At 53.5% G+C, this 24611-nt stretch overlaps 7 protein-coding genes across 7 annotated transcripts; 3 read left to right on the top strand and 4 right to left on the bottom strand.

Moving 5' to 3' along the window:
* Positions 1-596: 596 nt before the first annotated feature.
* Positions 597-1568, bottom strand: POSPLADRAFT_1138042 (hypothetical protein; the record flags this gene model as incomplete). Its single annotated transcript, XM_024484861.1, has 3 exons — positions 597-828; positions 891-1437; positions 1496-1568. 3 exons carry the CDS (start codon positions 1566-1568, stop codon positions 597-599), a joined length of 852 nt encoding a protein of 283 aa, XP_024341264.1.
* A 655-nt stretch (positions 1569-2223) lies between these two features.
* Positions 2224-3888, top strand: POSPLADRAFT_1045504 (hypothetical protein; the record flags this gene model as incomplete). Its single annotated transcript, XM_024478778.1, has 6 exons — positions 2224-2285; positions 2336-2401; positions 2454-2970; positions 2993-3235; positions 3270-3303; positions 3368-3888. 6 exons carry the CDS (start codon positions 2224-2226, stop codon positions 3886-3888), a joined length of 1443 nt encoding a protein of 480 aa, XP_024341263.1.
* Positions 3889-6259: 2371 nt separating this feature from the next.
* Positions 6260-7116, top strand: POSPLADRAFT_1180105 (hypothetical protein). Its single transcript, XM_024488725.1, has 4 exons — positions 6260-6284; positions 6344-6407; positions 6468-6925; positions 6982-7116. Exons 1-4 carry the CDS (start codon positions 6282-6284, stop codon positions 6988-6990), a joined length of 534 nt encoding a protein of 177 aa, XP_024341262.1. The 5' UTR covers positions 6260-6281; the 3' UTR covers positions 6991-7116.
* A 679-nt stretch (positions 7117-7795) lies between these two features.
* POSPLADRAFT_1045502 (hypothetical protein) lies at positions 7796-9549 on the bottom strand (the record flags this gene model as incomplete). The annotated part of the gene is made up of 9 exons (XM_024478777.1): positions 7796-7918; positions 7990-8044; positions 8094-8167; positions 8244-8515; positions 8579-8672; positions 8722-8863; positions 8924-9116; positions 9187-9413; positions 9476-9549. 9 exons carry the CDS (start codon positions 9547-9549, stop codon positions 7796-7798), a joined length of 1254 nt encoding a protein of 417 aa, XP_024341261.1.
* Positions 9550-10156: 607 nt separating this feature from the next.
* POSPLADRAFT_1055082 (hypothetical protein) lies at positions 10157-11849 on the bottom strand (the record flags this gene model as incomplete). Its single annotated transcript, XM_024480601.1, has 4 exons — positions 10157-10474; positions 10522-11254; positions 11308-11449; positions 11504-11849. The coding sequence occupies 4 exons, from the start codon at positions 11847-11849 to the stop codon at positions 10157-10159; spliced, it is 1539 nt and encodes a 512-aa protein (XP_024341260.1).
* Positions 11850-12628: 779 nt separating this feature from the next.
* On the bottom strand, positions 12629-16404 carry POSPLADRAFT_1045500 (hypothetical protein; the record flags this gene model as incomplete). The annotated part of the gene is made up of 10 exons (XM_024478776.1): positions 12629-13422; positions 13866-14173; positions 14467-14817; positions 15136-15244; positions 15307-15385; positions 15440-15595; positions 15645-15857; positions 16122-16157; positions 16211-16242; positions 16371-16404. 10 exons carry the CDS (start codon positions 16402-16404, stop codon positions 12629-12631), a joined length of 2112 nt encoding a protein of 703 aa, XP_024341259.1.
* Positions 16405-18225: 1821 nt separating this feature from the next.
* On the top strand, positions 18226-23409 carry POSPLADRAFT_1065598 (hypothetical protein; the record flags this gene model as incomplete). Its single annotated transcript, XM_024481975.1, has 14 exons — positions 18226-18348; positions 18403-18942; positions 19165-19683; positions 19792-20064; positions 20122-20265; positions 20318-20611; positions 20667-20936; positions 20990-21145; positions 21195-21540; positions 21599-21751; positions 21805-22073; positions 22121-22340; positions 22393-22476; positions 22529-23409. 14 exons carry the CDS (start codon positions 18226-18228, stop codon positions 22918-22920), a joined length of 3783 nt encoding a protein of 1260 aa, XP_024341258.1. The 3' UTR covers positions 22921-23409.
* Between the last annotated feature and the right edge of the window lie 1202 nt (positions 23410-24611).

The raw sequence follows: 24611 nt of genomic DNA, 5'->3' as shown, positions 1-24611 counted from the left end.
AACTACATCGAGGCCGATGGATGGCTGACCCGCTCAACTCGTCTCACCGCGGACGTCCATATTGATCGTACGAGTGACGTCAACAGCGATGAATGCTTGGCTGCAGTGCAGCTGTGAATCGCGGTTCACGAAATACTGTGATAGTCGGCTGAGAGACCGGGAGAATGTGTCATGTAATCGTTTTACGCGATGAGGGAAGAGAGAGAGAGAATGTATAGAAAGTAAGAGGAAGTAAGTGACGATTTCAAACTCAACCTTGCAGACATACTTGAGCTTAAACGACACGATCATTGATGGGACCCTGATCGACACACTAAAACGTTCACTGCAGGTGGCTGATTACGCCCTACAGAAATCCTCCGTTGGTGAGCACGATCTCAGCCTAGGTATTTACCGCAATCCAACTCGTAGGTCTGCTTGCGTACTAATGGAAAGCCCTCTAATTTGTACACACGCATGTTATTGAGGACAGGCACATGTTTTACATGGCACAGACATTACAGCAACATCCCAGAGCTACGAAAGGTGGTGACGGCAAATGTCCAATAGGTACCGATCAAAGTTCATTCGAAACCCAACGGGGGTAGAGAAGAAAATTACTCGTCTTTTGCCTTCTCCGTATTCGAGCCATCGGTCGTCTGCTTGCTCGGCGTGTGTACGGGCACACTCTTCGTAGGATGTGAAGCGACTGCCGGTGCAGAACCATAGGCTGGGTTGTCACGCGCTTCCAACCGCGCGGCCCACATAGCTGCGCCAACGGTGTTGGTAAAGCTGAACAGCAGGCCAACGAACGGGATGAAATTACACAGGAGGGTCACCGTTCCAAAGCTGATGTTTGACCAGAGTAAGTATTCAGTGTTTGACTCGGTATGATGCATCGCATGACTTACGCAGCATACTCCGCACGATGTTTGTTCACGAACGCTGCGCGCTGGCTCTTAGACATGCCCTTCAGCTGGAAGTACCTTGCATGCCAATTGGGACCTCCAACATAGCCGTTGTATAGCACAAAAAGAACGGTGCCGACCACAGGAACGAAGTTCAGCGGAAGGGTTAAGACGTATCGAACGAGCCCGTCCTTCGACAGCGCTTGGAATGGCTTGATCAATGCGCCCTCGACAACGCTCCTGCTTGCGCCTGGCCCGCGTGTCTTCCCCTGCTTCACAAGCTCGATTTGCCCTCGCGCGCATAGAGTTGCGTCAAAAACATGTGTGAGTGCAGGATCAAGGAAGAGGGGCCGAGCAAGGTAGGTGACAACAACGGCGGACTCTGCGCCGACTAGAATGAACGCTAGGATGGGCGCCAGAGGGCCAGAGAGTATGGCAAGGACGGCCATTTGGGGAACCCATGTGAAAAAGAGGAGCACGCCGAAGATGACGACGGAGGATATCAGCGCCTTCAGGAGCGCCGCGCGCACCGAAAGGGTGACGGCGGGGTCTACGAGCTATCAGACTGGATGTACCGCGTATTTGGGTAGATTTCGTATGTGACTTACGCGTTAGAGAAAAGTATATGCCCTGGAGCGGCCAAAGCCATGCTAATGACAGGAGACCTTGCGCGACCAGCATTAGGGCATTTTGTCCTGCGTTGAGAAGGCTCTCCAGTTGCGCATGGTCGGACGTCGACATTGAAAGAGTGGGATCAAAGTTGAGCGAATGCACATGGGGGCGAACGCCTATTCTTATACTTGCGTACGTGGAGCTTTCCATGAAACCTTGCATGAGATCATCCACAACACGATCACGTGGCCGTGTCGCGCCCAAGTGCATTGCGCGCTTTCTCTGTCCAATCTCTCTCACTTGAATCCCGCGTCCCGGTTTAGACCACTTCATCTCAGGACCGCGGATAATTTACACAAATAACGTCCAATACCAGCGACCAAGGATACATCCTGGGAAGCACGGAAGTCTTACTGGTCAGAGCTGCAGATGTTTGCCCCCGAGCCTCGCGACTGATGACATTCACGAAAGTGGGTCAAAAGGCGACCGGCCAAGCATACAGCAGCGGAATCCACTCTGCGGACACGAGCTCTATGGAAGAAAGTTTAGTACAAAGGATGTGGCGGCCAACTTGTCGCATGCCTTCTTGTTTTGATTATACTGCGTCCGATGCCGATGTGGCACTCTGTGCCTTTGATTGTCTCCGCAGCGCTTCAGACGTGGAGATTAATAATATATATAGGTGCGCTACCCGCTGAGGTTCTCCGCAATTGCCTCTGCAACGATGGAAGCCCCAGCCGACGAGGAGGCGACTCAGCGGTCTGAAACTGCGTCCTATTACGATAGGTGAGCGAACCAAGGAAGTCGGGTTCTTGCTCTGATATCACATTACACAGTCAGGATACAAGCATCGCTTTCAACTCCGGGCAGTGGCTGCCTAATTTCACGCTGAGAGCTGTTCGGTAAGCACGTCGTTGTACGTCAGGCCTTTCATACCTCACATACTACTTCCAGTCGCAGGCCGGCTCGCCAAGCAATCTTCGAGGGACAGTTCACTGGGAACTGGCCGCAAGGACTCATCGAATACACTCTGGATTTTCTGGGGACAGAATATCACTGTCTGAAGCATTGCTCCTTGGCCGCCCGCTGCTTTCTTCGTGCCACACGGGTCCACCTTTTCAACGTTATTTACATCAAGTCTGACGATGATTGCACTGCATTCATGGAGTTCCTCGACCGCTACACACCTGCCACTGGCATCGACATCAGGCAGTATGTCCGGACGCTGGTCTTACAGGGGTCTCTGTTCCGCTTCGTCAACATGCTTCAATGCGCGCAGTCCTTCCGCACACTGGAGTATGTCAACGAGCTTCGGCTTCGCTATTGGGACTCGAGGCCACTGCCGGAAAATTTCTGCAAAGCCTTCGCAATTGCATTTCCCCAGGTCACAAGCTTGCAGATGCTCAATGTTGAGTTTATGTACTCAAGAGACTGCTATGCGCTGGTGTGCGCCTTTCCCCTGTTGACGGCCGTTCACTTGACGGGAAACCAAGGTCTACGCAGAAGATTGTCCTATAGAGGACGTCGAGTACGCTGACATCGCGGATCTTTTGGTCGACGACAGTATGTCCCAGAGTGGAAAGCCTACAGAACGGCGCATCAAGAGTCTCTCTGTGTCAGCAGAGCATCGCACAGAGGAAACCGACACAGCGCCACTGGGGCAAGTATTTTTTCGCGACCCATTCAAGCTAGACCTCGAGCGCCTGCACGTCTGGCTACCATACAGCCATAATCTTGTCCCTATTCTGGATGCGGTCATAACTCCTCGAGTCACTTAGCATTCAATTTGGCAAGTGGAATGATCGTAAGCATGACATTGCCTTGGCGTCTATTCTACTTGAACATCAACTGACAGTGGCTTGCACAAGTTGACTTGCGGGAATGCCTCAGGAAGATACGTGTCGATGGACTGAAGCATCTCACCATGGGCTCATTCAAGCCGTCACAAAGAGACGACGACACCCTTCTGGCCTTCGAAATCCTCGCGAGGCTTGACACCGAGGCGAGCGACATGCAGACCATTACCCTGAGGGTCATGCTGGAGGACAACTTCCACAAGCTCAGTGGCTACCCATGGGCATCCCTCCATGAATATCTCCTCCTAAACATGCGGCAGCACCCTCGGCTACAAGTGGTGATCGAAGTCTGCATCCAGGACGCGAGGGCCAGGGTATGCCGCCGGCGCTGGCCTATTCTAGACGTCCTCAGACAGCGGTTGAAGCCACTGATCGACGCGTGCAAGCCGCTCGAAATACAGAATCTGACAGATGCCGCTCACCCAGAGATAGGAAAATTCATATTCAAGGCGAGCGATGTTACGTATCAACCGGACGCGCTAGTACTGCAACCAGGACTCAATTTTCTGGTACAAAAAATCAGATTAGATTAGATCGAACTAGAATTTAGAAGCACAGGACGCAATCAACGATTCTGACCTTAGTTCGAGCTGCGCAAGCGGTGGACCTCCGAAATTTCAGGGCATTGTGTGGGTGCACACCACGACACACCGCGGCGATGTTGAGGCTGAATCCGGTGGGCGAGGGTGCTCAAAAGAACTAGACATGGACGTTGGGATGACATAGGGTAGACGCGATCGGATTACAGTCATCTACAGCTTGGCACGTGCACATCGTTACCGCACCTCGCCCCCATCCCAGTCGCGAAGTCTTCATCGACACCAATCATCAATTACGTAAATCAAACAATAGCAAAGCGTATATACGATGGGAGGCCCGTATAGGATTACAGGCCAAAATCACTATAAAGCCCGGATAGATGGAACAATTGTTCTTCCGAGTCGCCACAACTATAAGTGGTCTGTGGCGTTGTTGCTTGACGACGCTTTACTCCGACTCTGCCCCCTGAAACGTTAGGCCAGTCAGCTCTTCAGCTCTTCACTTCACGTCTCTTGCCGTCAACTTGCTTATTCTACCGCTCCCGATACAATGTTGACTAGGACAGACAGTGTGCTCGAGATACTCCCGAGGTCAGTAATCGTCACTGTTTGGGCTATACGAGAAGCTTGCCTCACTGATGTCTCGCCACGTCTTCCCCATGGTCAGAGTACCCAGGGTCACATTCGAGGGATCGTTTTCGCAGGGGGACAGGCTCCCTCTCGACCTCATCCCTTACATCATGGTTCATTTGCAGGACGACTGTTTCCAGCTCAAGATGTGCTCCCTGGTCGCTCGCGGGTGGGTACGCGCCACACGGCGCCACTTATTCCGTAAACTCGTCCTCCGCTCGCCCGAGGAGTGCCGCGAGCTCAAGGAGCTCCTCGATGCTTCTCCCGTGCTGTCCTACGCCGAATTTGCGCCATATTTCCGAGAGATGGTCTTCCAGGGTTCCCCGCTCTATGGGCTCGATGGCGAGTGGCTTAACGAATATGCACAGTCGTTCTCGAAGCTGTGCAATGTGACCTCCCTGACGCTGCGTTACTGGCCTGAGATGCTGCTTCCGGATAACTTCGCTCAGGCGTTCGCAGATGCGTTCCCTCTCGTCGAGAAATTGGAAGTCATCAAGAGCCAATTTTCGCACCCGCGGGATTGCTTGGGGCTGCTTTGTGCATTTCCCAGACTGTCGGATATCTATATGGACGTCGAGAACTCGCAAGACTGGTCGCGCATTTTCCCGCTTCGCGGCGACTGGGGGCCTTTCGCGCCGTCCCTACGGCGAAGCGGGATCAGCGACTGGGAAAGCCATACTCGAGAGATCAAGAGTGTCACTTTGCTAGGCGGCATCAACTCCACGCACATGGAGTTCCTACTAGGAGAAGGCCCCTTCAGCCTGTGCTTGCAGCATCTGGATCTCACATTCCCGCCCGGAAGGATGCCTCCCTTTCTGCCCTATATGGTCGAGGCGCCTCTCGAGGGGTCACTACGTCTCCGGTTCACACCTACGAGTGATTTTGACTTTGAGGCCAAGCATGGTGAGTCTTCTAGAATTGCTTTAACGTTTAACGCTGATGCTATTCGAGCCAGCTTCTACCGTGGAGGGACTTGCGAAGTTACAGCTTGGACGTCTCAAGTCGCTTACGCTGGGGCCCTTTGTGGGGAACAGCGCAGATGCGTCGAATGCCTTCGCTATTCCCCTCCTTGAGAGACTCGCTGCTGACGCTCAGGAGATACGAAGTATCACATTCGAAGTGACCTTGGTCACTGGCGTGGGATCGTTCTCCTACTGTCGCTGGCGCGAGATTGAAGACCACTTGCTTTGTCTTGTGCGCGCTCACTCTCATCTGCAGGTGACGTTTCGCCTCTACAAGGAGCGAGACAAGTACCTCAGGATGGACGAAAACAAGTGGCCTATCAAAGATCAAGTTCAGCGAAGCTTGCCTCGACTTAGTCGCGCGAGCGGGACCTTGACGACTAATCACCGGTGGACGGTGCAGAACTCGTGGGATATGGGGGAAGTTACTTTTTCTAATTTCAGGCCTTGACCAGCGCAGCTTCAAGTTGGCGACAAGTTGCGATTGAACTGCACGAATACGTCGCCAAGTTTTATTGGTCGTTGTTTCGGATAGCAAATATGTCATGTTTCTTTATTTCTGGTGTGATCCAGTGTGCGCCCAGAATGAATGAATCAGCACAAGAATTATGAACTCGTACTGCGAATTGGCGCTCAGGTCGACCAGGGGAGGACAGGATCACGTGCAAGGTCATCTTGCTCGGCATCTGCCGCAAAACTAGGCAGTCATTCCCAAGCCACCCATTCCGCGCTCACAGAACGGGAGACTATAGCAGCGGCCTCGAAGGCAGCGACAAGACCCAACGACCCGACGAAATGGTCAGTATGCGTCGCCGCTATTCTCATGCTCGTCACCTAATGATGCTGCTACCCTGTAGGCCGACCAGAAGACCGCCCCCACCAACCCCATGAAGGAGCTTCGCATCGACAAGCTCGTCATCAGTGCGTCTGCCCTTGCGATCCGTTACGCTTGCTGACCACGTACGCATGTACCCCGCGAAGACATCTCTGTCGGTGAATCCGGTGATCGCTTGACCCGTGCATCCAAGGTGTTGGAGCAGCTCACTGGCCAGACACCCGTCACCTCCAAGGCACGCTACACCGTGCGCACGTTCGGCATCCGTCGTAACGAAAAGATTGCGGTGCACGTCACCATCCGGGGGCCCAAGGCGGAGGAGATTCTCGAGCGTGGCCTGAAGGTCAAGGAGTACGAGCTCCGCCGCAGGAACTTCTCCGAGACCGGCAATTTCGGGTTCGGCATCCAGGAGCACATCGACCTGGGTGCGCGGTACGACCCTGGTATCGGTATCTTCGGTATGGACTTCTACGTTGTGATGGGTCGGCCAGGCGCGCGGGTAGCGCGACGGAAGCAGAAGAAGGCGAGAATTGGCTTCCAGCACCGTGTCAAGAAGGAGGACACGATGGCGTGGTTCAAGCAGCGATTCGACGGTATTATCCTTGTGCGTCCTGCTTCATCTTATATCATGTCCAGGTTTGCTCACCCAGTTTATTACAGGCGAAGTAATGGTTTTCTCCCCTTATCTGTATGTCGCTACCACTATGACCTATTGCCGACATGTATCGCATGCGTCCAAAATATTCCTTTGTGAGGTTACGGGTACTTCCCAGCTACCCGTTTGGATTGTATAAACAATGCTGGAGCGTCTGGGGAGTGTCGAGTCTCTGCACACCTGTTTCACCGGCCAAATTCTAGAGGTGAGTGTACACTTAAACGGTGCCTAGCTTTCTGTATAATTCCTATGCAATGATGCAAACAACTCGCGTTGGGAGTCAATTACCGTGGGTCTCAGATTGGGTAACTGTCATTTATCTGAATAACAATGCTGTCAGGGAACGACTTGATTCGGAAAGTGCTGGATGTCTCGACGATCATACCGCTCTTCGCCACAAGCTGCGCTAATCTCGAGATGTTTTTGAAGACCTGCTGTAATGGTATATGTACAGCCAATGAGGTGCAGAGCGCGTATGATCTTAATTTGTGCTTCCAACACTGGACGATTCCTTGCTAGTCCTGGGATATGCTTGTCTACGGGGAACCAGGAGGCTGTGCAGTACAGGGAGAGCGCTGTGAAGCGTGCCGTCCGGTCGCTTGCATTCTTGTCGCAAGCGGAGGCGGATCTGGTACCAAAGATCGTGTACCTCTGGTGGTAGCATTATATGTTCATATGCCAAGTGCAAACGTCAGTGGTGCGTGCATAACTATTGTCCGATTGGCTGCGCTGGTCGTGTATGCACTATTTATTGTAGTTGCTATTCGTAAGTTCTTGCTGCTCTATAACATCCAAATGCCATATGAAATACAGCTAAATCTACAGTATATAGTTCTTGAGGTTTTGTAGCCGTTCGGCAGCCCTCTTCACGGTATCCACATCTTTGCAGAACGCGACTCGCAAATAGTTCTCTCCGAACTCCTGGTGTTCCTCACAATAGAACTAGAAGAACGGAACCACGCCTTCATTACACGAATGCACGACAATGCAGAAAGCAAGAAGGTTTGGCCCACGGCTGTTAATGGGATCGATGACACGCCGACCTCTACTGCAATGAACCATGCCGCCCTGCGATAGCACATGAGAACTAAGTCCCAACGGGCCTCAGACGACGTACCGGAAGTCCCTCCCACGCCCTTTCAGTGCCACTGGAAATGGATAGTCATCTGGCCACCGCACGCGCGACACGTCCTGTACACGCAAGCAACTTCAGCCCCCGGAGCAGACATCGGCGCTCGCAGCCCGATCGTCCATGCAGCACACTCACGACGAGGACGAAGTAACCTCCTTCAGGGACTGTGTAAGCGATCCCGACGCGCTCAAACGCGCCCGTCAGGAGCGCTCGCTTCTCTGCGTACTCCTGCAGCTGCACCGCGAAAAAGTCGTGCGCCGCGGCGCGCTCGAAGCTCAGCGCGGCTGCCTCCTGCATGGGCGTATTGGTGCAGTATGACATGCGCAACGTGGCAGCGAACGCAGGCCTGACGAGCTCGGGCGGTCCGATGAGCCAGCCGACTCGCCAGCCGGTGGCGGCGAACAGCTCTACAGGGGAGAGGGCGATAGCGCTCAGGGTTAGTCAAGTGTGCAGGAATGCCTGGAACGCACTGCTAGTCGAACTGACAGTGAGCGTACGCTCCCACATGCCGGGGAGAGACGCAATGCGGATGTGTTCTCTGTCATCATACACGATCGTCTCGTACTGGCACAAGCATCAGAAACGTCCGGTGGTTGAAAGAGCCACACCGCACCACTTCGTCAGAGAAGACCAAAAGGTTGTATTCTCTAGCAAGCTCAGCGATGGTCTCCAGCTCCTGCCTAGTGAGAACCTTCCCGACGGGATTATGCGGGGTGTTCAGGATGATCATCTTCGTGCGGGATGTGATGGCGCGGCTGGCCACATGCTAGGTGAGAATCGCAGGGCACTGGCAGCAACGCCCTGGAGAGACCCACCGCAGCTCGCCAAAGTCGATAGACCACGTCTTCCTTCCATGTTGGGACTGGTTGTCCTGGCTGGGATGCAGGGGCACGTACACGGGCTTCCCGCCGTTGAGCACCGCCGACGAGATGTGGTGGTCGAAGAACGGCTCGAAGATGACAACCTCGTCCCCCGGGTCCACGAACGCCGTGAGCACCGCGTGTATGCCTGGTTAATGCGCCTCAGGATATGCGCACCCGCCCATAGGCATGATCAGTGCACTCGCCTATGATCGCACCACCGGTGACGACGATTTCTGTCTCGGCGTCGAGCTCCTTGCCATACTGCGTGCCGTAGAATGCCTTGATAGCCTCGCGCAAGCGCTGGATGCCAGTTACGGGCGCGGCCTGGTTGCCCTCGGCCGTCTTCAGCGCCGCCTCTGCGCCTTCGCACGCCCATGCCGGGGGCGCGAAGTTCATATACCCTTGGCCGAGGTTGATGCAGTCGGGAGGGAGGCTGGCAGCACTGGGTAGGGGCATATGCGGTTGGTTTGGTGTGTCTCGTCTCATCATGGGCACTGGACTCGCCTGAAGGTCGACCAGACATCTGGCTGCAGAGCGCGCGCGTGTTCCATGCGCGCCGCAACATGTAGAGAGGGCATCGCTCGTGAAAAAGAGCTGCCAATGCTTCGGGAGGCCATTAGGGGGAGGAGCTCACGAAGACCCAAACTCTGGAGACAAGGGACGCCTTTGTACGCGACGCACTCAGTACACGGAGTGTATGCGCCAAAAATAACCTGCCATGGGAGTATCGCCCTTGGCTTGGGCTGACGTCGTCAGCGAGTGCTGCATTGATGCTGCCAGTGTCACTACAATGCGCATTAGGCGGACTTCCACACTGACGCACTGCACGAAGCACCACTTGACATCGGATGTTCGCGCCAAGTAGCGCACGTAATGATGCACGCGGCACCATGGCTACAGCTCTGCGTGCGCTGACAATAATACGCAATTCAGGAAGTAGGCGTTGCGCGGCAATTCGGAAGGGCCCGAGTGCCCTCACATCTTCGGTGAGCCTCAATGTACACTTTACCTCACACGGCCCAGCGTACACGTTAACACCTCTACCTCCGTCGATGATGTTGTGCCCAGGTGTTTCCCCTGCGTCATGAGACCGACCGCCCTTTATCGGAGGTCTGTACGTACATCATTTAGGTTACTAGGCTCTGTCCGAAGCAGCAGACGGGAGAGACAGACATACTTGCAAACTCAAAGGTAATCAGAGCGCGATGGCCGCCGCTCGTAGACGCGACCTAAGCGATGATTTATATGGACTGGAAACTTCGCCGTGAGCCACACCCAGTCCTCACAGCCGAAATCGCGCGCCATGACCTTGAACATCGGCCATGGTGCAGACAGGCTAACCGACCCATCGCTTCCGCGCTCGACCTCCCAGAAGCAGCCGTTCAGTCCGATCACCTGAAGGCGCGGCGCCCTGGCGGCGAGCTGCAACACATCTATGCTGGGGCCGGTCTCATGCGGGCCCTCGTGGATATAGATGAACCTGAGGTCCGGTCGTCGCGTCCACTGCGGTGCCATCAGTCAAAGGCCCAGATGACTGGGATGCGGCTCACCAGATCATGCCAGAGGCCCGGAGTAACCTCGAGGGCCACGATGTCAATATCAACGCGCAAAGCACGGAGCCCCACAGGAAGATGTGACTCCAAATGTCGAGCGTCTTCCTCGCGGAAGGTGTCCGCATGTAAACAGATGCCCAGGATATTCAGCGTCTTTGATGACACGAAGTAAGGCAACAGCACTTTCAAACCATCCCACTCATATCTGGCGGTGATGTCTAGTCGGCGGAGCGACTTTTTGTCCTTCAGGAAATCGGCCAAACCGTCAAGGGCGATAGCGTCGCCATAACGCGGCATGGGCTGGATGTAGCGAAAGGAGGTAAGGTAAGGAAGTGTTGAGCAATTGTGCGCCAGCATGGCCATGATCTCCTCATCCGAACCCTCATAGCATGCGATTCCGAAGGATTGCAGATTGGGGCAGGACTGCATGAGAGTCTCTATCTTCTCCACTCCTTCAGAGCAGTCGACTTCGAGTTCGGCTAGGTGGGGTAATTCACGTAGAGCGTCTGCGCAATCGAGTGCCAGGTTTCCGCCTATGTCGAGGCGACGGAGCGTGTCGCGACGAGTGCCTACGAAGGTGCGAAAGAATTTCTTCTGCATGTCGTAGTAATTTTGGTCCACCCAGCCGTCGGTTCTGTAACCATTCTCCAGTTGGAATGTGAACGATTGCAGGCGGTCGAAAGCATCCAGGCGTAAATCACAGAGACGCAGCGTGAGTGTACCATCAGAGCTGTCCAGAGCTTAGCAAAGGCCCACGTCAGGCGTGTAATTTCATTGACGTACGGGTACTGGAACTCTGTCAGTGGGGGCTGCGCAGAGGCAAGCGCATCGATGCATGCTTGGTCAACCTCCAACGCGGATCGATGCTCGAAAACAAGAAATGCGGTCAGGTTATGTAGGTTCCTCAGAGCTTGTAATAAGCATTCTGAGTACAGATACCGTTAGCTGGGCACTATGAAATACTGTAGCACGGACTTACGTCGGGCTTGCGGGACCTTGTCTTTCGTCTCGTTCATGTACACATACAGCCTCATCTCGCGCACATAAGATGCGAACACGACATCGTCCGCTATGCGCTGGAGGAGAGAGCATGACCGCGAGACATTGTGGTGTTCTAGTTCCTTTGTTCTTACACGATCAAATAAGTTCTGCTCGCAAAGCCCAAGATTGATGTAGACGGAGGAGAATAGGGCTTGCAGCGCCATGTCGTGGAATGCCCTACAGACAAAGAGACAGGAACGCTGTCCGGCTCTCGATGCCCTGGCGATGATGACTTCCCATATCTCTGGCGGAAATATCTGGTCGTGGGGTGGTGTGATGGGCATGGTGTGAGAGAAGACATGAGTGCCGTCGCCGCCCTAGTATATGTATGTCATGACGCCGTTGCAGTGCCCAGCGTCTTCTACGAATCTACGATCGCTTACAGGAAAAACGCCGTCTCAATTCCGTTCCGTCATTCGCATGCCGGGCATCTCGAGCGTTGTTTCTTACCATCTTCGCGATCGGGACGTGAATGTTTCCGGATACGTTTGCCAATGTGTATCGCACTCAGTGTATTTTACTGGAAAATCACGTATCAGTGACACTGCCCTGGTGATACCGCTGCTGTGCATGAGTGGACACTTACATATGCACAAAACCTCACTTAACGGACCTAGGATGACTTTCAACCTAGAATTCGACATTTATGGTGGCTCACATACTCTTTCGGATGTTGCTTGGACCGACCAGTTCCCGACACGTATCGAGAGTAAAAGAGGCCCGCCTAGATCGTGTGTCCTGAGCTGAGATGAAACTGTTGTACCGTGAGACCGGCTGTGGTTCTTCTGCATTTTAAAAATTACGACCGTGTATACATGACACTGCCACAACCTTGCGGGAACTCAAGTGAGCCAATGAAAACGATAAAGCAAGCGCGAATGTCGTACGCCAACGACCTTGGCCTGCAACACCGCATGCCGTCCCACCATTTGATCTACGAGTATGTGATCAGCCCTGTCACCGGGGCCCGAGGGCCATTCGCCCTAGAGACCTCCCAGAGCGGCAGCATAGTCACGAACATAAGCCACTCCCAGTCGTCGCAGTCGAAATCCCGCGCAGCAATCTAGAACATCGGCCACGGCGCAGAGAGCGCGACCGAGCCATCGCTTCCGCGCTCGACCTCCCTGAAACGGCTATTACCGCCGACCACCTGCAAGCGCGGTGCTCTCGAGGCCAGCTGCTCGACGTCAAGCACGGGACCGCGCCCGTGTGGTTCCTCGTGGACGTAGATGAATCTGAGCTCGGGGAGGTGCGTCCACTGCGATACCGTTAGCCGTATCCTCGGTTCAATGATCACTAGGCCACTGACCAGCCCATGCCACATATCTGCGTCCACTTCAAGGCTCTTGATGAGAACATGCACGCGTAGAGCATGGATCTGGGAAGGAAGGTGTGCCTGCAAATGCCGTGCATCATCCTTGCGGAACACCTCTGCCTGCAGCGAGAGCCCCAGTATGTCCAGCGTCTTCGACGATCTGAGAAATGGTAACAGCGTCTTGAGTTCTGCCCAACGATAGCTGGCAGCAAAGTCCAGCCTGCGCAGTAGCGCCTTTTCCCTCACGAACTCGACCAGCCCGTCGAGGCTAAACGTGTTCTCACGCAGCGAAACGTACCCCGTGTGTCGCAAAGATGTGAGATGAGGCAGGGCCGAGCTGTTACGCGCGAACACCTGCATGATGCCCTCATGGTCGCCGGTGTACGATGCAAGGCCAAAGGAATACAGGTTGGGACAGCGCTGGATGACAGTCTCTACTTCGTCCACGCCTTCGGAATACTGTAACTCGAGATCCCTCAGATGGAGAACCTGCGCAAGAGCGTCGGGGCAATCAAGGCCGAGGTTTCCGCCGATTTGCGACACTGGAGCGTATCACGGCGAGCGCTTGTAGGAGCGCAGAGGAAGTCTTTCTCTCTATCGTATCCGATGAAGTCGTCGAGTCTGTAGCCGGCCTCGAGATGCAAAGTAACAGACTCCAAACGGTCGAATGCATCCAAACCCAGGTCCCCCAGTGACATATTCATGGGTCCATCTTGGCTGCAAGCGTCACCAGGGATGTTAAGATACATCCTGCGGCAGGTGCGAAGTATCAGGTGCTTACGGAAAGTGAGGTTCTCTCAACGGCGGATGCGCTGAAGCCAGTGCATCGATGCACTCCTGGTCCACATCAAGCAACGACCGATATTGGGAAACCACGAAGGTGGTCAGATTGTGCAGGCTTTTGAGCGCAGACAGTAAGCATACTGTGTGGGACACTGTTAGAAACCGACAGAGGTGACATTTTGCAGGATACTAATAGGCTCACGTCGCGCTCCAAGTACCTTATCCTCCGCGTCGTTGATGAACACATACACCGCCATCTTCCGGACATATGACGCAAAGACCACATCGTGCGCGATGTGTTCGAGGAGGGCGCTGGCCCGCGTGATGCTATCGCGTTCTAGCTGCACTATTTCCTCTCGAATACAAGACCAACTCGGATAAGCCCACCGCCAATCGCGGAGGCCGAGGTGAACATAGTTCGCGCTGCTATCCCATAGAACAATCTGCAAACGAAGAGACAGGAACGCTGTCCAGCCCTCGACGTCTTGGGGATGATGATGTCCCATATCTCTGGTGGAAAGAAAGCCTGACCTTGGTGTGGCATAATAGACATGAGGATGGGTATCGAGGCTCAGATGAATAACCGCCGCCCACCAGCTGCAGCCGCCTATTTAAACAGAAAGGCGGGGAAAGCAAGATCAGGTGTTCTGCTTGGATCTATTTACATGGTGCACATGAGGCGGCGGTGTAATCATTTACTGTACATATTTGCAGCCCTTACGTGACGTCCCCCGACCGTTCTGTGTGACCTTATGTATGATTGAATGTACATGTAGAATATTATACTGCGACCGGCCGCTTACACTTCATCAACGAAATCCTCGTTCTTCGACACTCCCGCAGCGTCCTGCTCCTTATCTTTGATGTGATCAACTGCACGGGTGATATTGACTGTGATTGGTCGCATAGGCATCGAATCATTGTCGATCTGCTGGCGGAGCATTGACGCATCGATCGAAGTGAGGGGGATCTTGTGTGCCTTCTGCGCCCACCCTAGTCCCACACGGACATTGATGAGCATGAATGAGATTCCCGCCACGGGGCACCAGATATCCACTGCATTGAACTGGAGTTTCGAATGGGACTGGTATGCGGCAAAGAAGAAGATATTGAACGACCTGGATCCCTGTGAGTACAGAAATGCGCGGAATATACTGTCGACATACGTGTACAGTGTCGCGCTCCCAATAAGGATTGCCACAGCGCCCTGCTCGAGAACGGTTATGGGCCATGTAATCTGACTTATTGTAAATCTAGATGTACTGTGAGGCTCGCTCCTCCGTAGTGCCTGACAGCATGATTCAAACGCCAGATACGAAACGCAATCATGGCTGGATTCGCAGAGTCAATTATGATAGAAACCATTTTTTGAAGAGAGCGAACCCGAGCAGTATATGTTCGTACTGTGAAACAAAGGCAAATTTGATTGACGTCTTAGATCTCCAAAACAGTGCGAGGACAATGCGGCGTACCATAGAGTGAAGACAGCATCGCTAGTAATCCAGCGTCCAGCGGCAATATCGGAGACATCTTCGCCTGGGATGCGTTGCGTGAACTGATAGGTGATACCCACACCGCATACTATGTGACATGTGTTTGTAAGACTTGGTTATACACAATACTTCACATCCAGAAGCACTCACTCATCAGGCTGACTAAGGTACAACATGGGAATATAATGACCCAAGTGTTATGACCCCATACAATCCACAGTCGGTAGATCTGGACAAACAAGTGAATATTATGCGATAGGTCAAGAAAAATCCCAGCACTGACGAGCATGGAGTCTCCAAAAACCAACGTAGCTATTAGGAAACCCGTCTTGAACACCTCAGTTGTTTCACGCAGATCGCCGTAGAACTCCAGTGGAGCATTTCCTCCTTTATACAGTACGAAGGCTTGGAAAAGACGTGTGACAGTCAGGATCCAGCGCTAGAGACAATTATTAGATTTTGCCTCCAGGAACTGTATGAGACTTTACCGCAGTAATTGTTATTAGTAGCGCGATCGCTGCTGCGAACATAGGTCGCTTGAACAGAGACTTGCATATACCAGTTGTGATTTGCTTTCTCCTCATATTGTGTTTTGCCCGTCGAACGAGGAAGTATATGGACGTCACCGCGAGTAGAAAGAAGACTCCGTAGAGATGACTCTCGATGCAGACAGTGCCAAGATTTGCGGGGACAAGCTGTACCTGTGACATCTCAAGAGATTCGACTGATTAGATGTGAGGAGTGCGCTGTTGGAGCACCATTCTGTATAAAAATACTAGGACGAGCGCTTCGCAAACTTGAAGAAAGTGGTGCGGTGTTGATACTTCTCGTTTCCTGTTGCCCTCAAGGCTCGGCGGACTCATTGCAGATCAACAGCCTCCTGACGTAAAGGATTTGATTCCGGGCATAGCTCAGTCTACTTGAATTCCCTCGCGAATACTACATTTAGCAATGTCCTACTGTACCTTAGATGGCTGTCCGCCCGTCTTCGCCTTGAAGTCCTATGAGTCGACGCAGTGATCACCGAGTATGTCTTCTGGCCAACCCCTCAGACCTTCAGCAGTCGTGTCGAGGGTGGTAGTATGACTAGAATATCATGAAGAGATCAGTTAAAGAGCTGCATGCCACGAACAGTTTGGATCCGATCTATGTCCCCAAATTCTGGTCAACTGGGAGCGCAGCCAGATCCTTGTCCCGGCTCACTGCTGACGCACCCCCGTTCCAATTAGCGCCCGGTGGATACAGCATCGTTATAACCACAATCACCTATGTATGGAATTGGCTGTGGGCGTCCGAGCTTCCAGATCCAAGAACATCGATTGCGCGGTTATTGTTTTTGAGCCCTTGAACAGGCCTGATAATGAAGATATGGTTCGCTGGTAACAAGATGCAATTAGGGCTGCTCAATCCTTGTCGCTCGCTCGTCCATTCGCGGAGCGCCCACCTTTTTTGAGAGGTACTTCCAACCCCGACTAATCCCTGCCACCGATATTGTTTACGAACTAGATGACCCCAAAAGAGGTGTGCCCAGGGAAACAAGTTCTAGTAAGATGCATGATAGAGCGCTGGCGCTTAGCCGTTAGCTGTCTTCTGGAGGGTTGTGCCATCAGGACTCGGAGGTGCGCTAAATCGTACAAAAATGTCAGCTCAAGTACAGCGCTGCCCGGCAGAAGCCACAGACCGTGAAGCCATGTTCACTCTTCGTCCTCCCCCGCAGACCCAAGCTCTCTACAACGAGACATTCCGACCGCCCCCTTGAAACGGCTCGTTGACCCTACCTGAGATCTACGACTGGCATGCAGAGCACACACTAAATCACCGTATCTCCATGTTCTCTAACGACGACGGCAGCTGCCGCGATATCTTCTGGCCTCCAGGCCCGTTCTATTCAATCCCGAATGCATCAATCCGTGCTCAAATCTACTCTTGCCAATTCTCTCCAGCTATAAACCCTTTTCAGGGACACGTACCGATTGTTACCCTATTGACACAAATAATAAGTTCATGATGAGCCGCCTTGTTAAGAAGTGATGTCTGCCTTCCAATATAGCACTGATGTACGCTACTATTGGAAGATAGACACCACTGTGACGCACGCATACATCCCGGCTGCGTGCTCGCAAATCACAGAGACGCTTATCCGGCTCGACCTGTCATATGTTATTAGAAAGCGCATGAGTATTGCGCTGTTACCGGAGTCGCAAGCCTCATCGGAAATCCGAATCATCGGCCCGCATTATGTCTAGTGGCGCGGAGTCAGATTTTCCGGTGTAGATGGTCCGCATTCTTATGTAGTGGCTGCTGACCGTTGTCAGGTTACCATGCTTGCCGCGTCATTGCTGCTGCTGTTGATTCGAGCTATACCAGCCGTGGCCAGATTATGGCAAGTTTAAATCGGATTGTCGTTAGGATTCAATGACTGGCGAAGTTTGCAAGAATGCGTCATCCCTCCGAATGTGGCATTTGTAGGAGCGAGGACGTTGTAACACCAGATGGGGCAGAGACTTGAACGAGTGGTCAATGCTGTTTCCTTCTACTGATAAGATGGACGCGTTGCTCAGCGGGAAGATCCACGTCTAGTTATGTGCCATTTCGTGCGGTGAGACTGCGTAGCACATCATTCTGAAAGAGATGGCACCCAGGTGATACGATTGTGGCAAGTACCAAGAATAGGTGTGCCAAGGCCGCTGGAGATGACGACGAAAACACCGAAGACGAGCCTACAAAAGGCATCGCCTCGTGCGGGATGCGGGGTGTGTGATCAACATGAGATGTCTATCAGTCAACTGACGACCTTGTTGTGGGGGTCCCTCGGCAGCCAGCAGGACGACTGCCAGGCTCTCATGAGGCTTGCGAGCTCACAAGCAAAGCATATGTAGGATTTGAATGTTGGTAGCACTTGATAGCAGAGTCAGCAGCGAAAGTCATGATGTCGGAAAGAGTGGTCAGCTCGGGGTGACCGTGCACTTGCCGGTCTTTTGACGTGAGCGCCTGTTTCGCTCACTGTTACGTCCATCGTCGAACCTCGTCTGCTCGTCGTTGCCCGTAGCCGGCTCGTCCTCTCTCGCCATGGACCGGCCGCTCGGCCCTCGACAACCAGACAAACGCAATGCTGCCTACGAGTCCATCTTTGGCCGCCCGGGTGTGTCCCACCACCAACAACACACCGCCCCTCCTCCCCAGTACCCCCAAGTCCAGCGCCCCGCGGTCCCCAACGGCCAACAGTATTCTTATTATCCTCAGCAGTATGGTGCGCAACTGGACAAGCGGACGTCGGGCTCGTCGCGGGCACCCTCGATCAACTACCCTCCAACGCAACAACAGGGCCCGCCCTTGAACAGACAGTCGTGGTACCCGTCTCAGCCGGGCTATCCCAGTGTGCCACCACCGGCCACGAACTATACGTACTCGAGTCAGAATAATCTCGCAGCTCCTTCGATCATCAGTCGTGCGCGGTCCGTAGCTAGTTCTCCCGGCGTGATCGCCCCCCTCGAAGAGGGCCGGGATCCCAGTCTCGAGGCATGGACACGAGCGGGCCTCACTCCTGCACAGGCTTATCAAGCTCAGGTTTACATGAACAGCCCGATGGGGCAGCAGCAACAAGGTCTCCCGCCGCCCCCGCCCTCATCGAACCCGGAGCTACCAATACTCGGTGTCAACATCGATACTGACGACGGGAGGCTGGGTATCGACTTCGTTGCAGACGGGCGTACGCCGAGTGAGGCGGGTACGGAAGAAAGCTCGAGCGAATTACCTTGGGCCAGACACCGCTCGAAGCCAAACAGTGTCCGTTCGCGACTCTCCGCCGCTTCCTCACAAGTACCCAGTCCCGATTTGGCCAATTTCCCCTCCTCATCTCGCCCGTATCCCCTGCAGCTGGATACCGCCATAGCCTCTGCGCCTGCAGTAGGCGGTGCTTCCTCACCCACTTCGTCCACTCTAGTTGACATGTCCGGCACCGTTGCGGCGCGCCGTTCGTCAGAATCGTCCAAAACACTGCCAGGCCAGGCTTTCCGGAAAGACCGTATCCCCCAGGACCGCTCACGCTCCATGTCGGCGACAATGACCCCGCAGTTCCGAGCCATGCTCGAGTCGGGGCGCATTCCTAGACCACCCATCCCACCGCAGCTCGGCGGCCGGGAGTCGCCCGCTTCGACGCGTGCACAGGCTCCACATCGCTCGCGGACGCCCGTGGTGTATCCCGCGCTTCTCTCACGCGTCGCTGAGGCGTTAAGAGCGCGACTATTGTTGCAGGACCGCGTGAAGGACGGTCTCACTTACAAGGACGCGTTCGATGGCCGCGAGGCGGTCGACCAGATCGCGTACATTATCAAGACGACGGACCGAAATCTGGCACTACTTCTTGGGCGCGCGCTGGACGCGCAGAAATTCTTCCACGCGGTCACGTATGACCACCGCTTGCGCGACTCGTCACACGATCTGTACCAGTTCCGCACAAAGCTTCCCAGCCCATTTGTGAGCGGTGAGCTGGCCAATGTGGAGGAAGACGGAGACGGCATCAGCAAGGCGCCGGGGCGTCCCCTCATCAATGACGGGATGGCCGCCGAAGTGGCAGCACACCTCAAGGAGAGCCCGACGCCGTCTGCAGAGTCGGATGTGGAGAAGACGTACAAGGACGGCTCGCGACCCACGTCGCCGTCCCCGCCGGATTCGGTTATCTCGCCAAAAGCGCGGCCACGCCGAGGCTCCGTGTCGGCAGACGACGTGCCCCTTCCCTCAGGCGTCTTCACGCTGCTCACGGACTGCTACTCGCCGACATGCTCGCGTGATCAGCTGTGTTATTCCATTGCGTGTCCACGGCGGCTTGAGCAGCAGGCGCGGCTGAACATGAAGCCGCAGCCCGGGCTGAAGAAGCAGATCAGCAAGGAGAGTCTTGGTGACCTTGTGGTTCGTTTGTAGTGCATACTATGATATGTGGACAGTCTATCCACTGAACATCTGCAGGAACCGGGCACACTCTGGATACATACCGTCCCACAGGAGGTCGTGAACAGCGTGTCGGACACCGAGAAGAAACGCCAGGAGGCCATCAACGAGGTGATGTACACTGAACGTGACTTCGTGAGGGATATGGAGTATCTGCGAGACGTATGTTCCTGCGCTGAACCCTCCTCTTTTGTTCGCTTATATTTTGTACTAGCTTTGGATAAAGCCCTTGAGAGAGCAGGAGATCATTCCCGAATCACGACGTGCGGACTTCCTGACACAAGTGTTCTGGAACATCAACGACATCATTGCCGTGAACACTCGCTTGCGTGACGCGTTGAACAAGCGTCAAAAGTCGTATGCCGTGGTCGAGCAGATCGGAGACGTGCTGTTGGACGCAGTGCCCCACTTTGCACCATTCGTATCGTATGGAGCTCATCAACTGTACGGTAAGTACGAGTTCGAGAAGGAGAAAAGCTCAAATCCCGCGTTTGCCGCGTTTGTCGAGGTTTGTCGTTGTGCAGAGATTCCCAGCTGTTCAAAATGTTCACACCTTCCAATAGGAAATCGAACGGCGTCCCGAGTCGCGCAAGCTGGAGCTGAACGGTTATTTGACCAAACCCACCACCCGACTTGCTCGATATCCGCTTCTTTTGGAGGCTGTGCTGAAGCACACACCGGATGACAACCCCGACAAGGCCGCTCTTCCCAAGGCTGTCGCGATGGTCCGCGAGTTTTTGAAGGCAGTGAATCATGAGACTGGCAAGGCGGAAAATCGCTTCAATCTCTTACAGCTTGACCAGCAGTTGGTCTTTAGGCCAGGGGAAGAAGTTGTCAGTTGACTTCACCTGCTTCTTATGTGTCTTTATTCACGTGGCTCTGGCAGGATCTCCGTCTGAAAGAGGAGGGACGAGAGCTCATTTACAAGGGAGCATTAAAGAAGCAGGGTGATAGCTCGGAACTTCAGGTGTTCCTCTTTGACCATGCCCTGCTCTTGGTCAAAGCGAAGAGCAAGGTTGAGCTGTATAAAGTCTACCGCCGTGTATGTAGATTTGCGATTCGCGTGAGCCTTCGACTGATCGAACCCCCAGCCGATCCCTCTCGAACTGCTTCTCGTCTCCGCACCCGACGACTTCCCATCAGGCAAGCCGCACAAGGACCGAGAAAAGCAGAAGTTGCTGAAGAACGCACCTCACGCCCCGGTCATCCCTATGAAGGAATCAAAGGGCGGCTTCTCGATCACCTTCGTGCATCTCGGGCGCAAGTACTACCAGATCACTCTGGTGGCGAGCACGTATGTCAGCCAGCGGAAATGGGTGGAGAACATACAGAAGCAGCAAGACTTGATGCGCGAAAGGAGTCTGGTCTTTGAGACTGTGACTCTGAGCGAAGACTTCTTCGTGGGGCCCACTCGCGTCAACTGCGCCGCTCCATTTGGTGAGTTACCGTATGCGCATCCATAGTGTCTCGACGATTGACGCGATACCTTCTGCAGGCCAAGGAAGGCGAGCCGTGTACGGTACTGACGACGGTATCTATTTGTCGAATCTCGGAGAACGAAATCGAGAACCCGTCAAGGTCCTCGCCCTAAATGACGTGCAACAGGTAGACGTGTTGGAAGATTACCAGCTCCTGATTGTTCTATCAGGTAAGCAACATGGTAAACACAGAAAGCGTACCATCTTAGCTGACGCCTTTCAGAGCGACAAGTCATCACATTCCCGCTGGACGCCCTGGATCCAAGGGACCCCATGGCCGGCCTGAAGCGTGCCAAGCGTATAGCTTCACATATCTCGTTCTTCAAGACAGGTGTGTGCCTGGGAAAAACGCTCGTGTGTGTCGTGAAAGCCAGTCCATTGTCAAGTACTATCAAGACTCTTGAACCGATCGACCAGAATGTCCGTGGCAGGAGCAAACCCACATTCCGTAAGCTCTTGCAAGGTGGCAATGACACTTTGCGTGTGTTCAAGGTGTGTCTGTCTCTTATCACTGACATCGTTTGATAACACGTCTGCAGGAATTCTACATTCCCGTCCAATCGAGCTCCATACACTTCCTCAAGACGAAGTTGTGTGTGGGGTGCACGAATGGCTTCGAGATTGTGGATTTGGAGACCCTGGACACGCAAGGTCTGCTGGACCCAGCAGACACATCACTGGATTTCGTGCGCAAACGGGAGAACCTGAAACCTCTTGCGATCTTCCGCATCGACAGCGAGTTCCTACTGTGCTACGATGGTATGTCCATGGCCTCTCTTTGACGACCTTTGGGTTGAATTTCGGTTCACAGAGTTCGCATTCTATGTTAATCGAACCGGATGGAGGTCACGCAAAGACTTCATGGTGTACTGGGAAGGCTACCCAACGGCTTTTGGTGCGTCCTCCAACGTCTTGGTATAATCTCTCTCAAATAACGGCGTGATTAGCGCTGCATTATCCTTATGTCCTTGCGTTTGAACCCACCTTTGTGGAGATTCGGCACGTCGAGACTGGTTCAATGTCTCAGATCATCCAAGGCAATAACCTTCGTTGCCTGTTCGCTGATACTCCTCCGTCGGCCTCAAATTCCGGTAGCCAGGCTCAATACAGCCCGTATCAGCAGGGCTACGGATACACCCAGTACGGCCCCGCAACCCCCAATTCATACAGCGGTCGAGCATCGATAGGAAGTGTCCATGGTCAGCTGTCCCCACAGACAGCGTATACCAACCCGTATCAGCCACGGATGCCAATATCAGCCGGACGTGACGAGATCCTCATGGTCTCTGATGACAAGATTATGAGGTTGCAGATGGCGACGCCTCCACATAACTCATAGTCCTAGCGTCTATGATACTGATAGCTCGCGCGCTCCTTCCATCTACCCTCCCTTCCGTACTGAGCCATTGGTGCGCCGCCGTGCGCTGTGTTCATATGTGTCGCGTTCTATATCTGTTGTTTACTCATCTCTCGTCCTCCTCATAGCACTTATATATCCTACCCGCATTTGTAGCCGAGATCATTGTTATGATACGCTAACATATTTTCACGATAGATCACGACGCACTCATGTTCTTGTAGTATGTATGAGTGGTCTCACCCTTCATCGGTATGCATACCTCATCAGTACCTGACCTGGTGATCACCAACATGAGACTGCCAGTTGACAGGACAGCATTTACCTTGTCCTCATCGCAGGATAACTCTTTGGAGGTACGAGTCAAGTGAAAGCAAGCATACGTCGCCGTCTACGATAGACCCCATACATAGTTTCGTGCTGCATAGCCTGGCCCCCTTAATAATACCTCTTAATGATACATGATGCTGCACAATGTAGAGCGACATACGGGAACCGATACTGTGCATTAGTATGCGGAGGTTGACCCCGTGAGGTAATGTATGCCTGCCACGTGACCGCGACGTGGTAGTGGCTGAACATGGCGCCCGAGCGGGCGTTCGAGCGGGGAGCTTGGCATCGGGCTCGGCTCGGGCCGCTTGACGGTGGGCGACGGCGTCGGGTCGACCGAGATGCTGGGCGCCGCGGCCTTGGCGAGCGCGGGCGAGGAGACGGAGGGCGTCGGCAGTCTTGGTATATTTGCAAGATGTGGGAGGGCATAGAAAGAATGATAGGCCACAGTGAATGTTATGTATGGAGGCCCAGCAATCTTCAGAGTATATTAGCATCCCTGGCAACATCCCTGAACCGATGCCTCGACACGACACATTCCAATCAGGAAGGCGAGTTTCCATATTTGCTAGTCCACAGAGTGTCAGATGACCCCGAAACCGCTATATCCGGGATGACGTACCGATGCGGACAGCAGCGTCACGATGATGGCAAGTACATAGATGGCAAGTACATAAGAGGAGAGTCAAAATGAATATCAATTGAAAATATCTGCCCACGCCCAGTTCACCAACATCTTCCGCCGCTCGGGCTCCCGTGAGTGCTGCTGCCCCTTTCCTCTCCTTCATTGTATGAAACAGCTGCACACTCATGTGCATGCCGGCAGAGAGTCCTCATACCTTCAACCTGATATGCCTGCTCTCCTCGCACATGCCATTAACAACCCCCTTGCCTGGCCATCCTGCTTGTGTGTGATGTTGCAAGCTCGTGTTGCTTTTGAAGCCGGGGAAATTCTGGCAGAGAAACAACAAAGTCAGAGTGTCAATTTTCAAGTTGTCAGTATATTAGTGTAGTTAGTAAGTCAGTATTGTTGGTGCGTCATGTTGCAATCTGAGATGTGATTTCTTGTACAGTGCATTTACAATATGTGTGTCACGACTTGGTACAGCATCTAGCCGTTTTTTAATTTTTCCTTTCTGCAGGCTTGAACCTGCGACCTCTGTACTACATACCTGATATGGACACAACACTATCTACAGTACGATTAGATTAGATGGGACGGCTGTCACGAGCTGGTATGGCATCTAGCCGTTTTTTAATTTTTTCCTTTTCACAGGTTCGAACCCGCAACCTCTGTACTACATGCCTGATATGGACACATCATTATCTACTGTACAATTAGA

This window comes from Postia placenta, assembly GCF_002117355.1.
Source record: "Postia placenta MAD-698-R-SB12 unplaced genomic scaffold POSPLAscaffold_4, whole genome shotgun sequence".
NCBI classification, from domain to species: Eukaryota; Fungi; Basidiomycota; class Agaricomycetes; order Polyporales; family Adustoporiaceae; genus Rhodonia; species Rhodonia placenta.
The sequence above is the reverse complement of the archived record's forward strand: the minus strand, read 5'-3'. Positions and strand labels throughout refer to the sequence as shown.

Coding starts and splice junctions, on each gene's coding strand:
- POSPLADRAFT_1180105 (XM_024488725.1), top strand. Junction 6,408..6,467: donor CATCGACAAGCTCGTCATCA/GTGCGTCTGCCC, acceptor TACCCCGCGAAG/ACATCTCTGTCGGTGAATCC.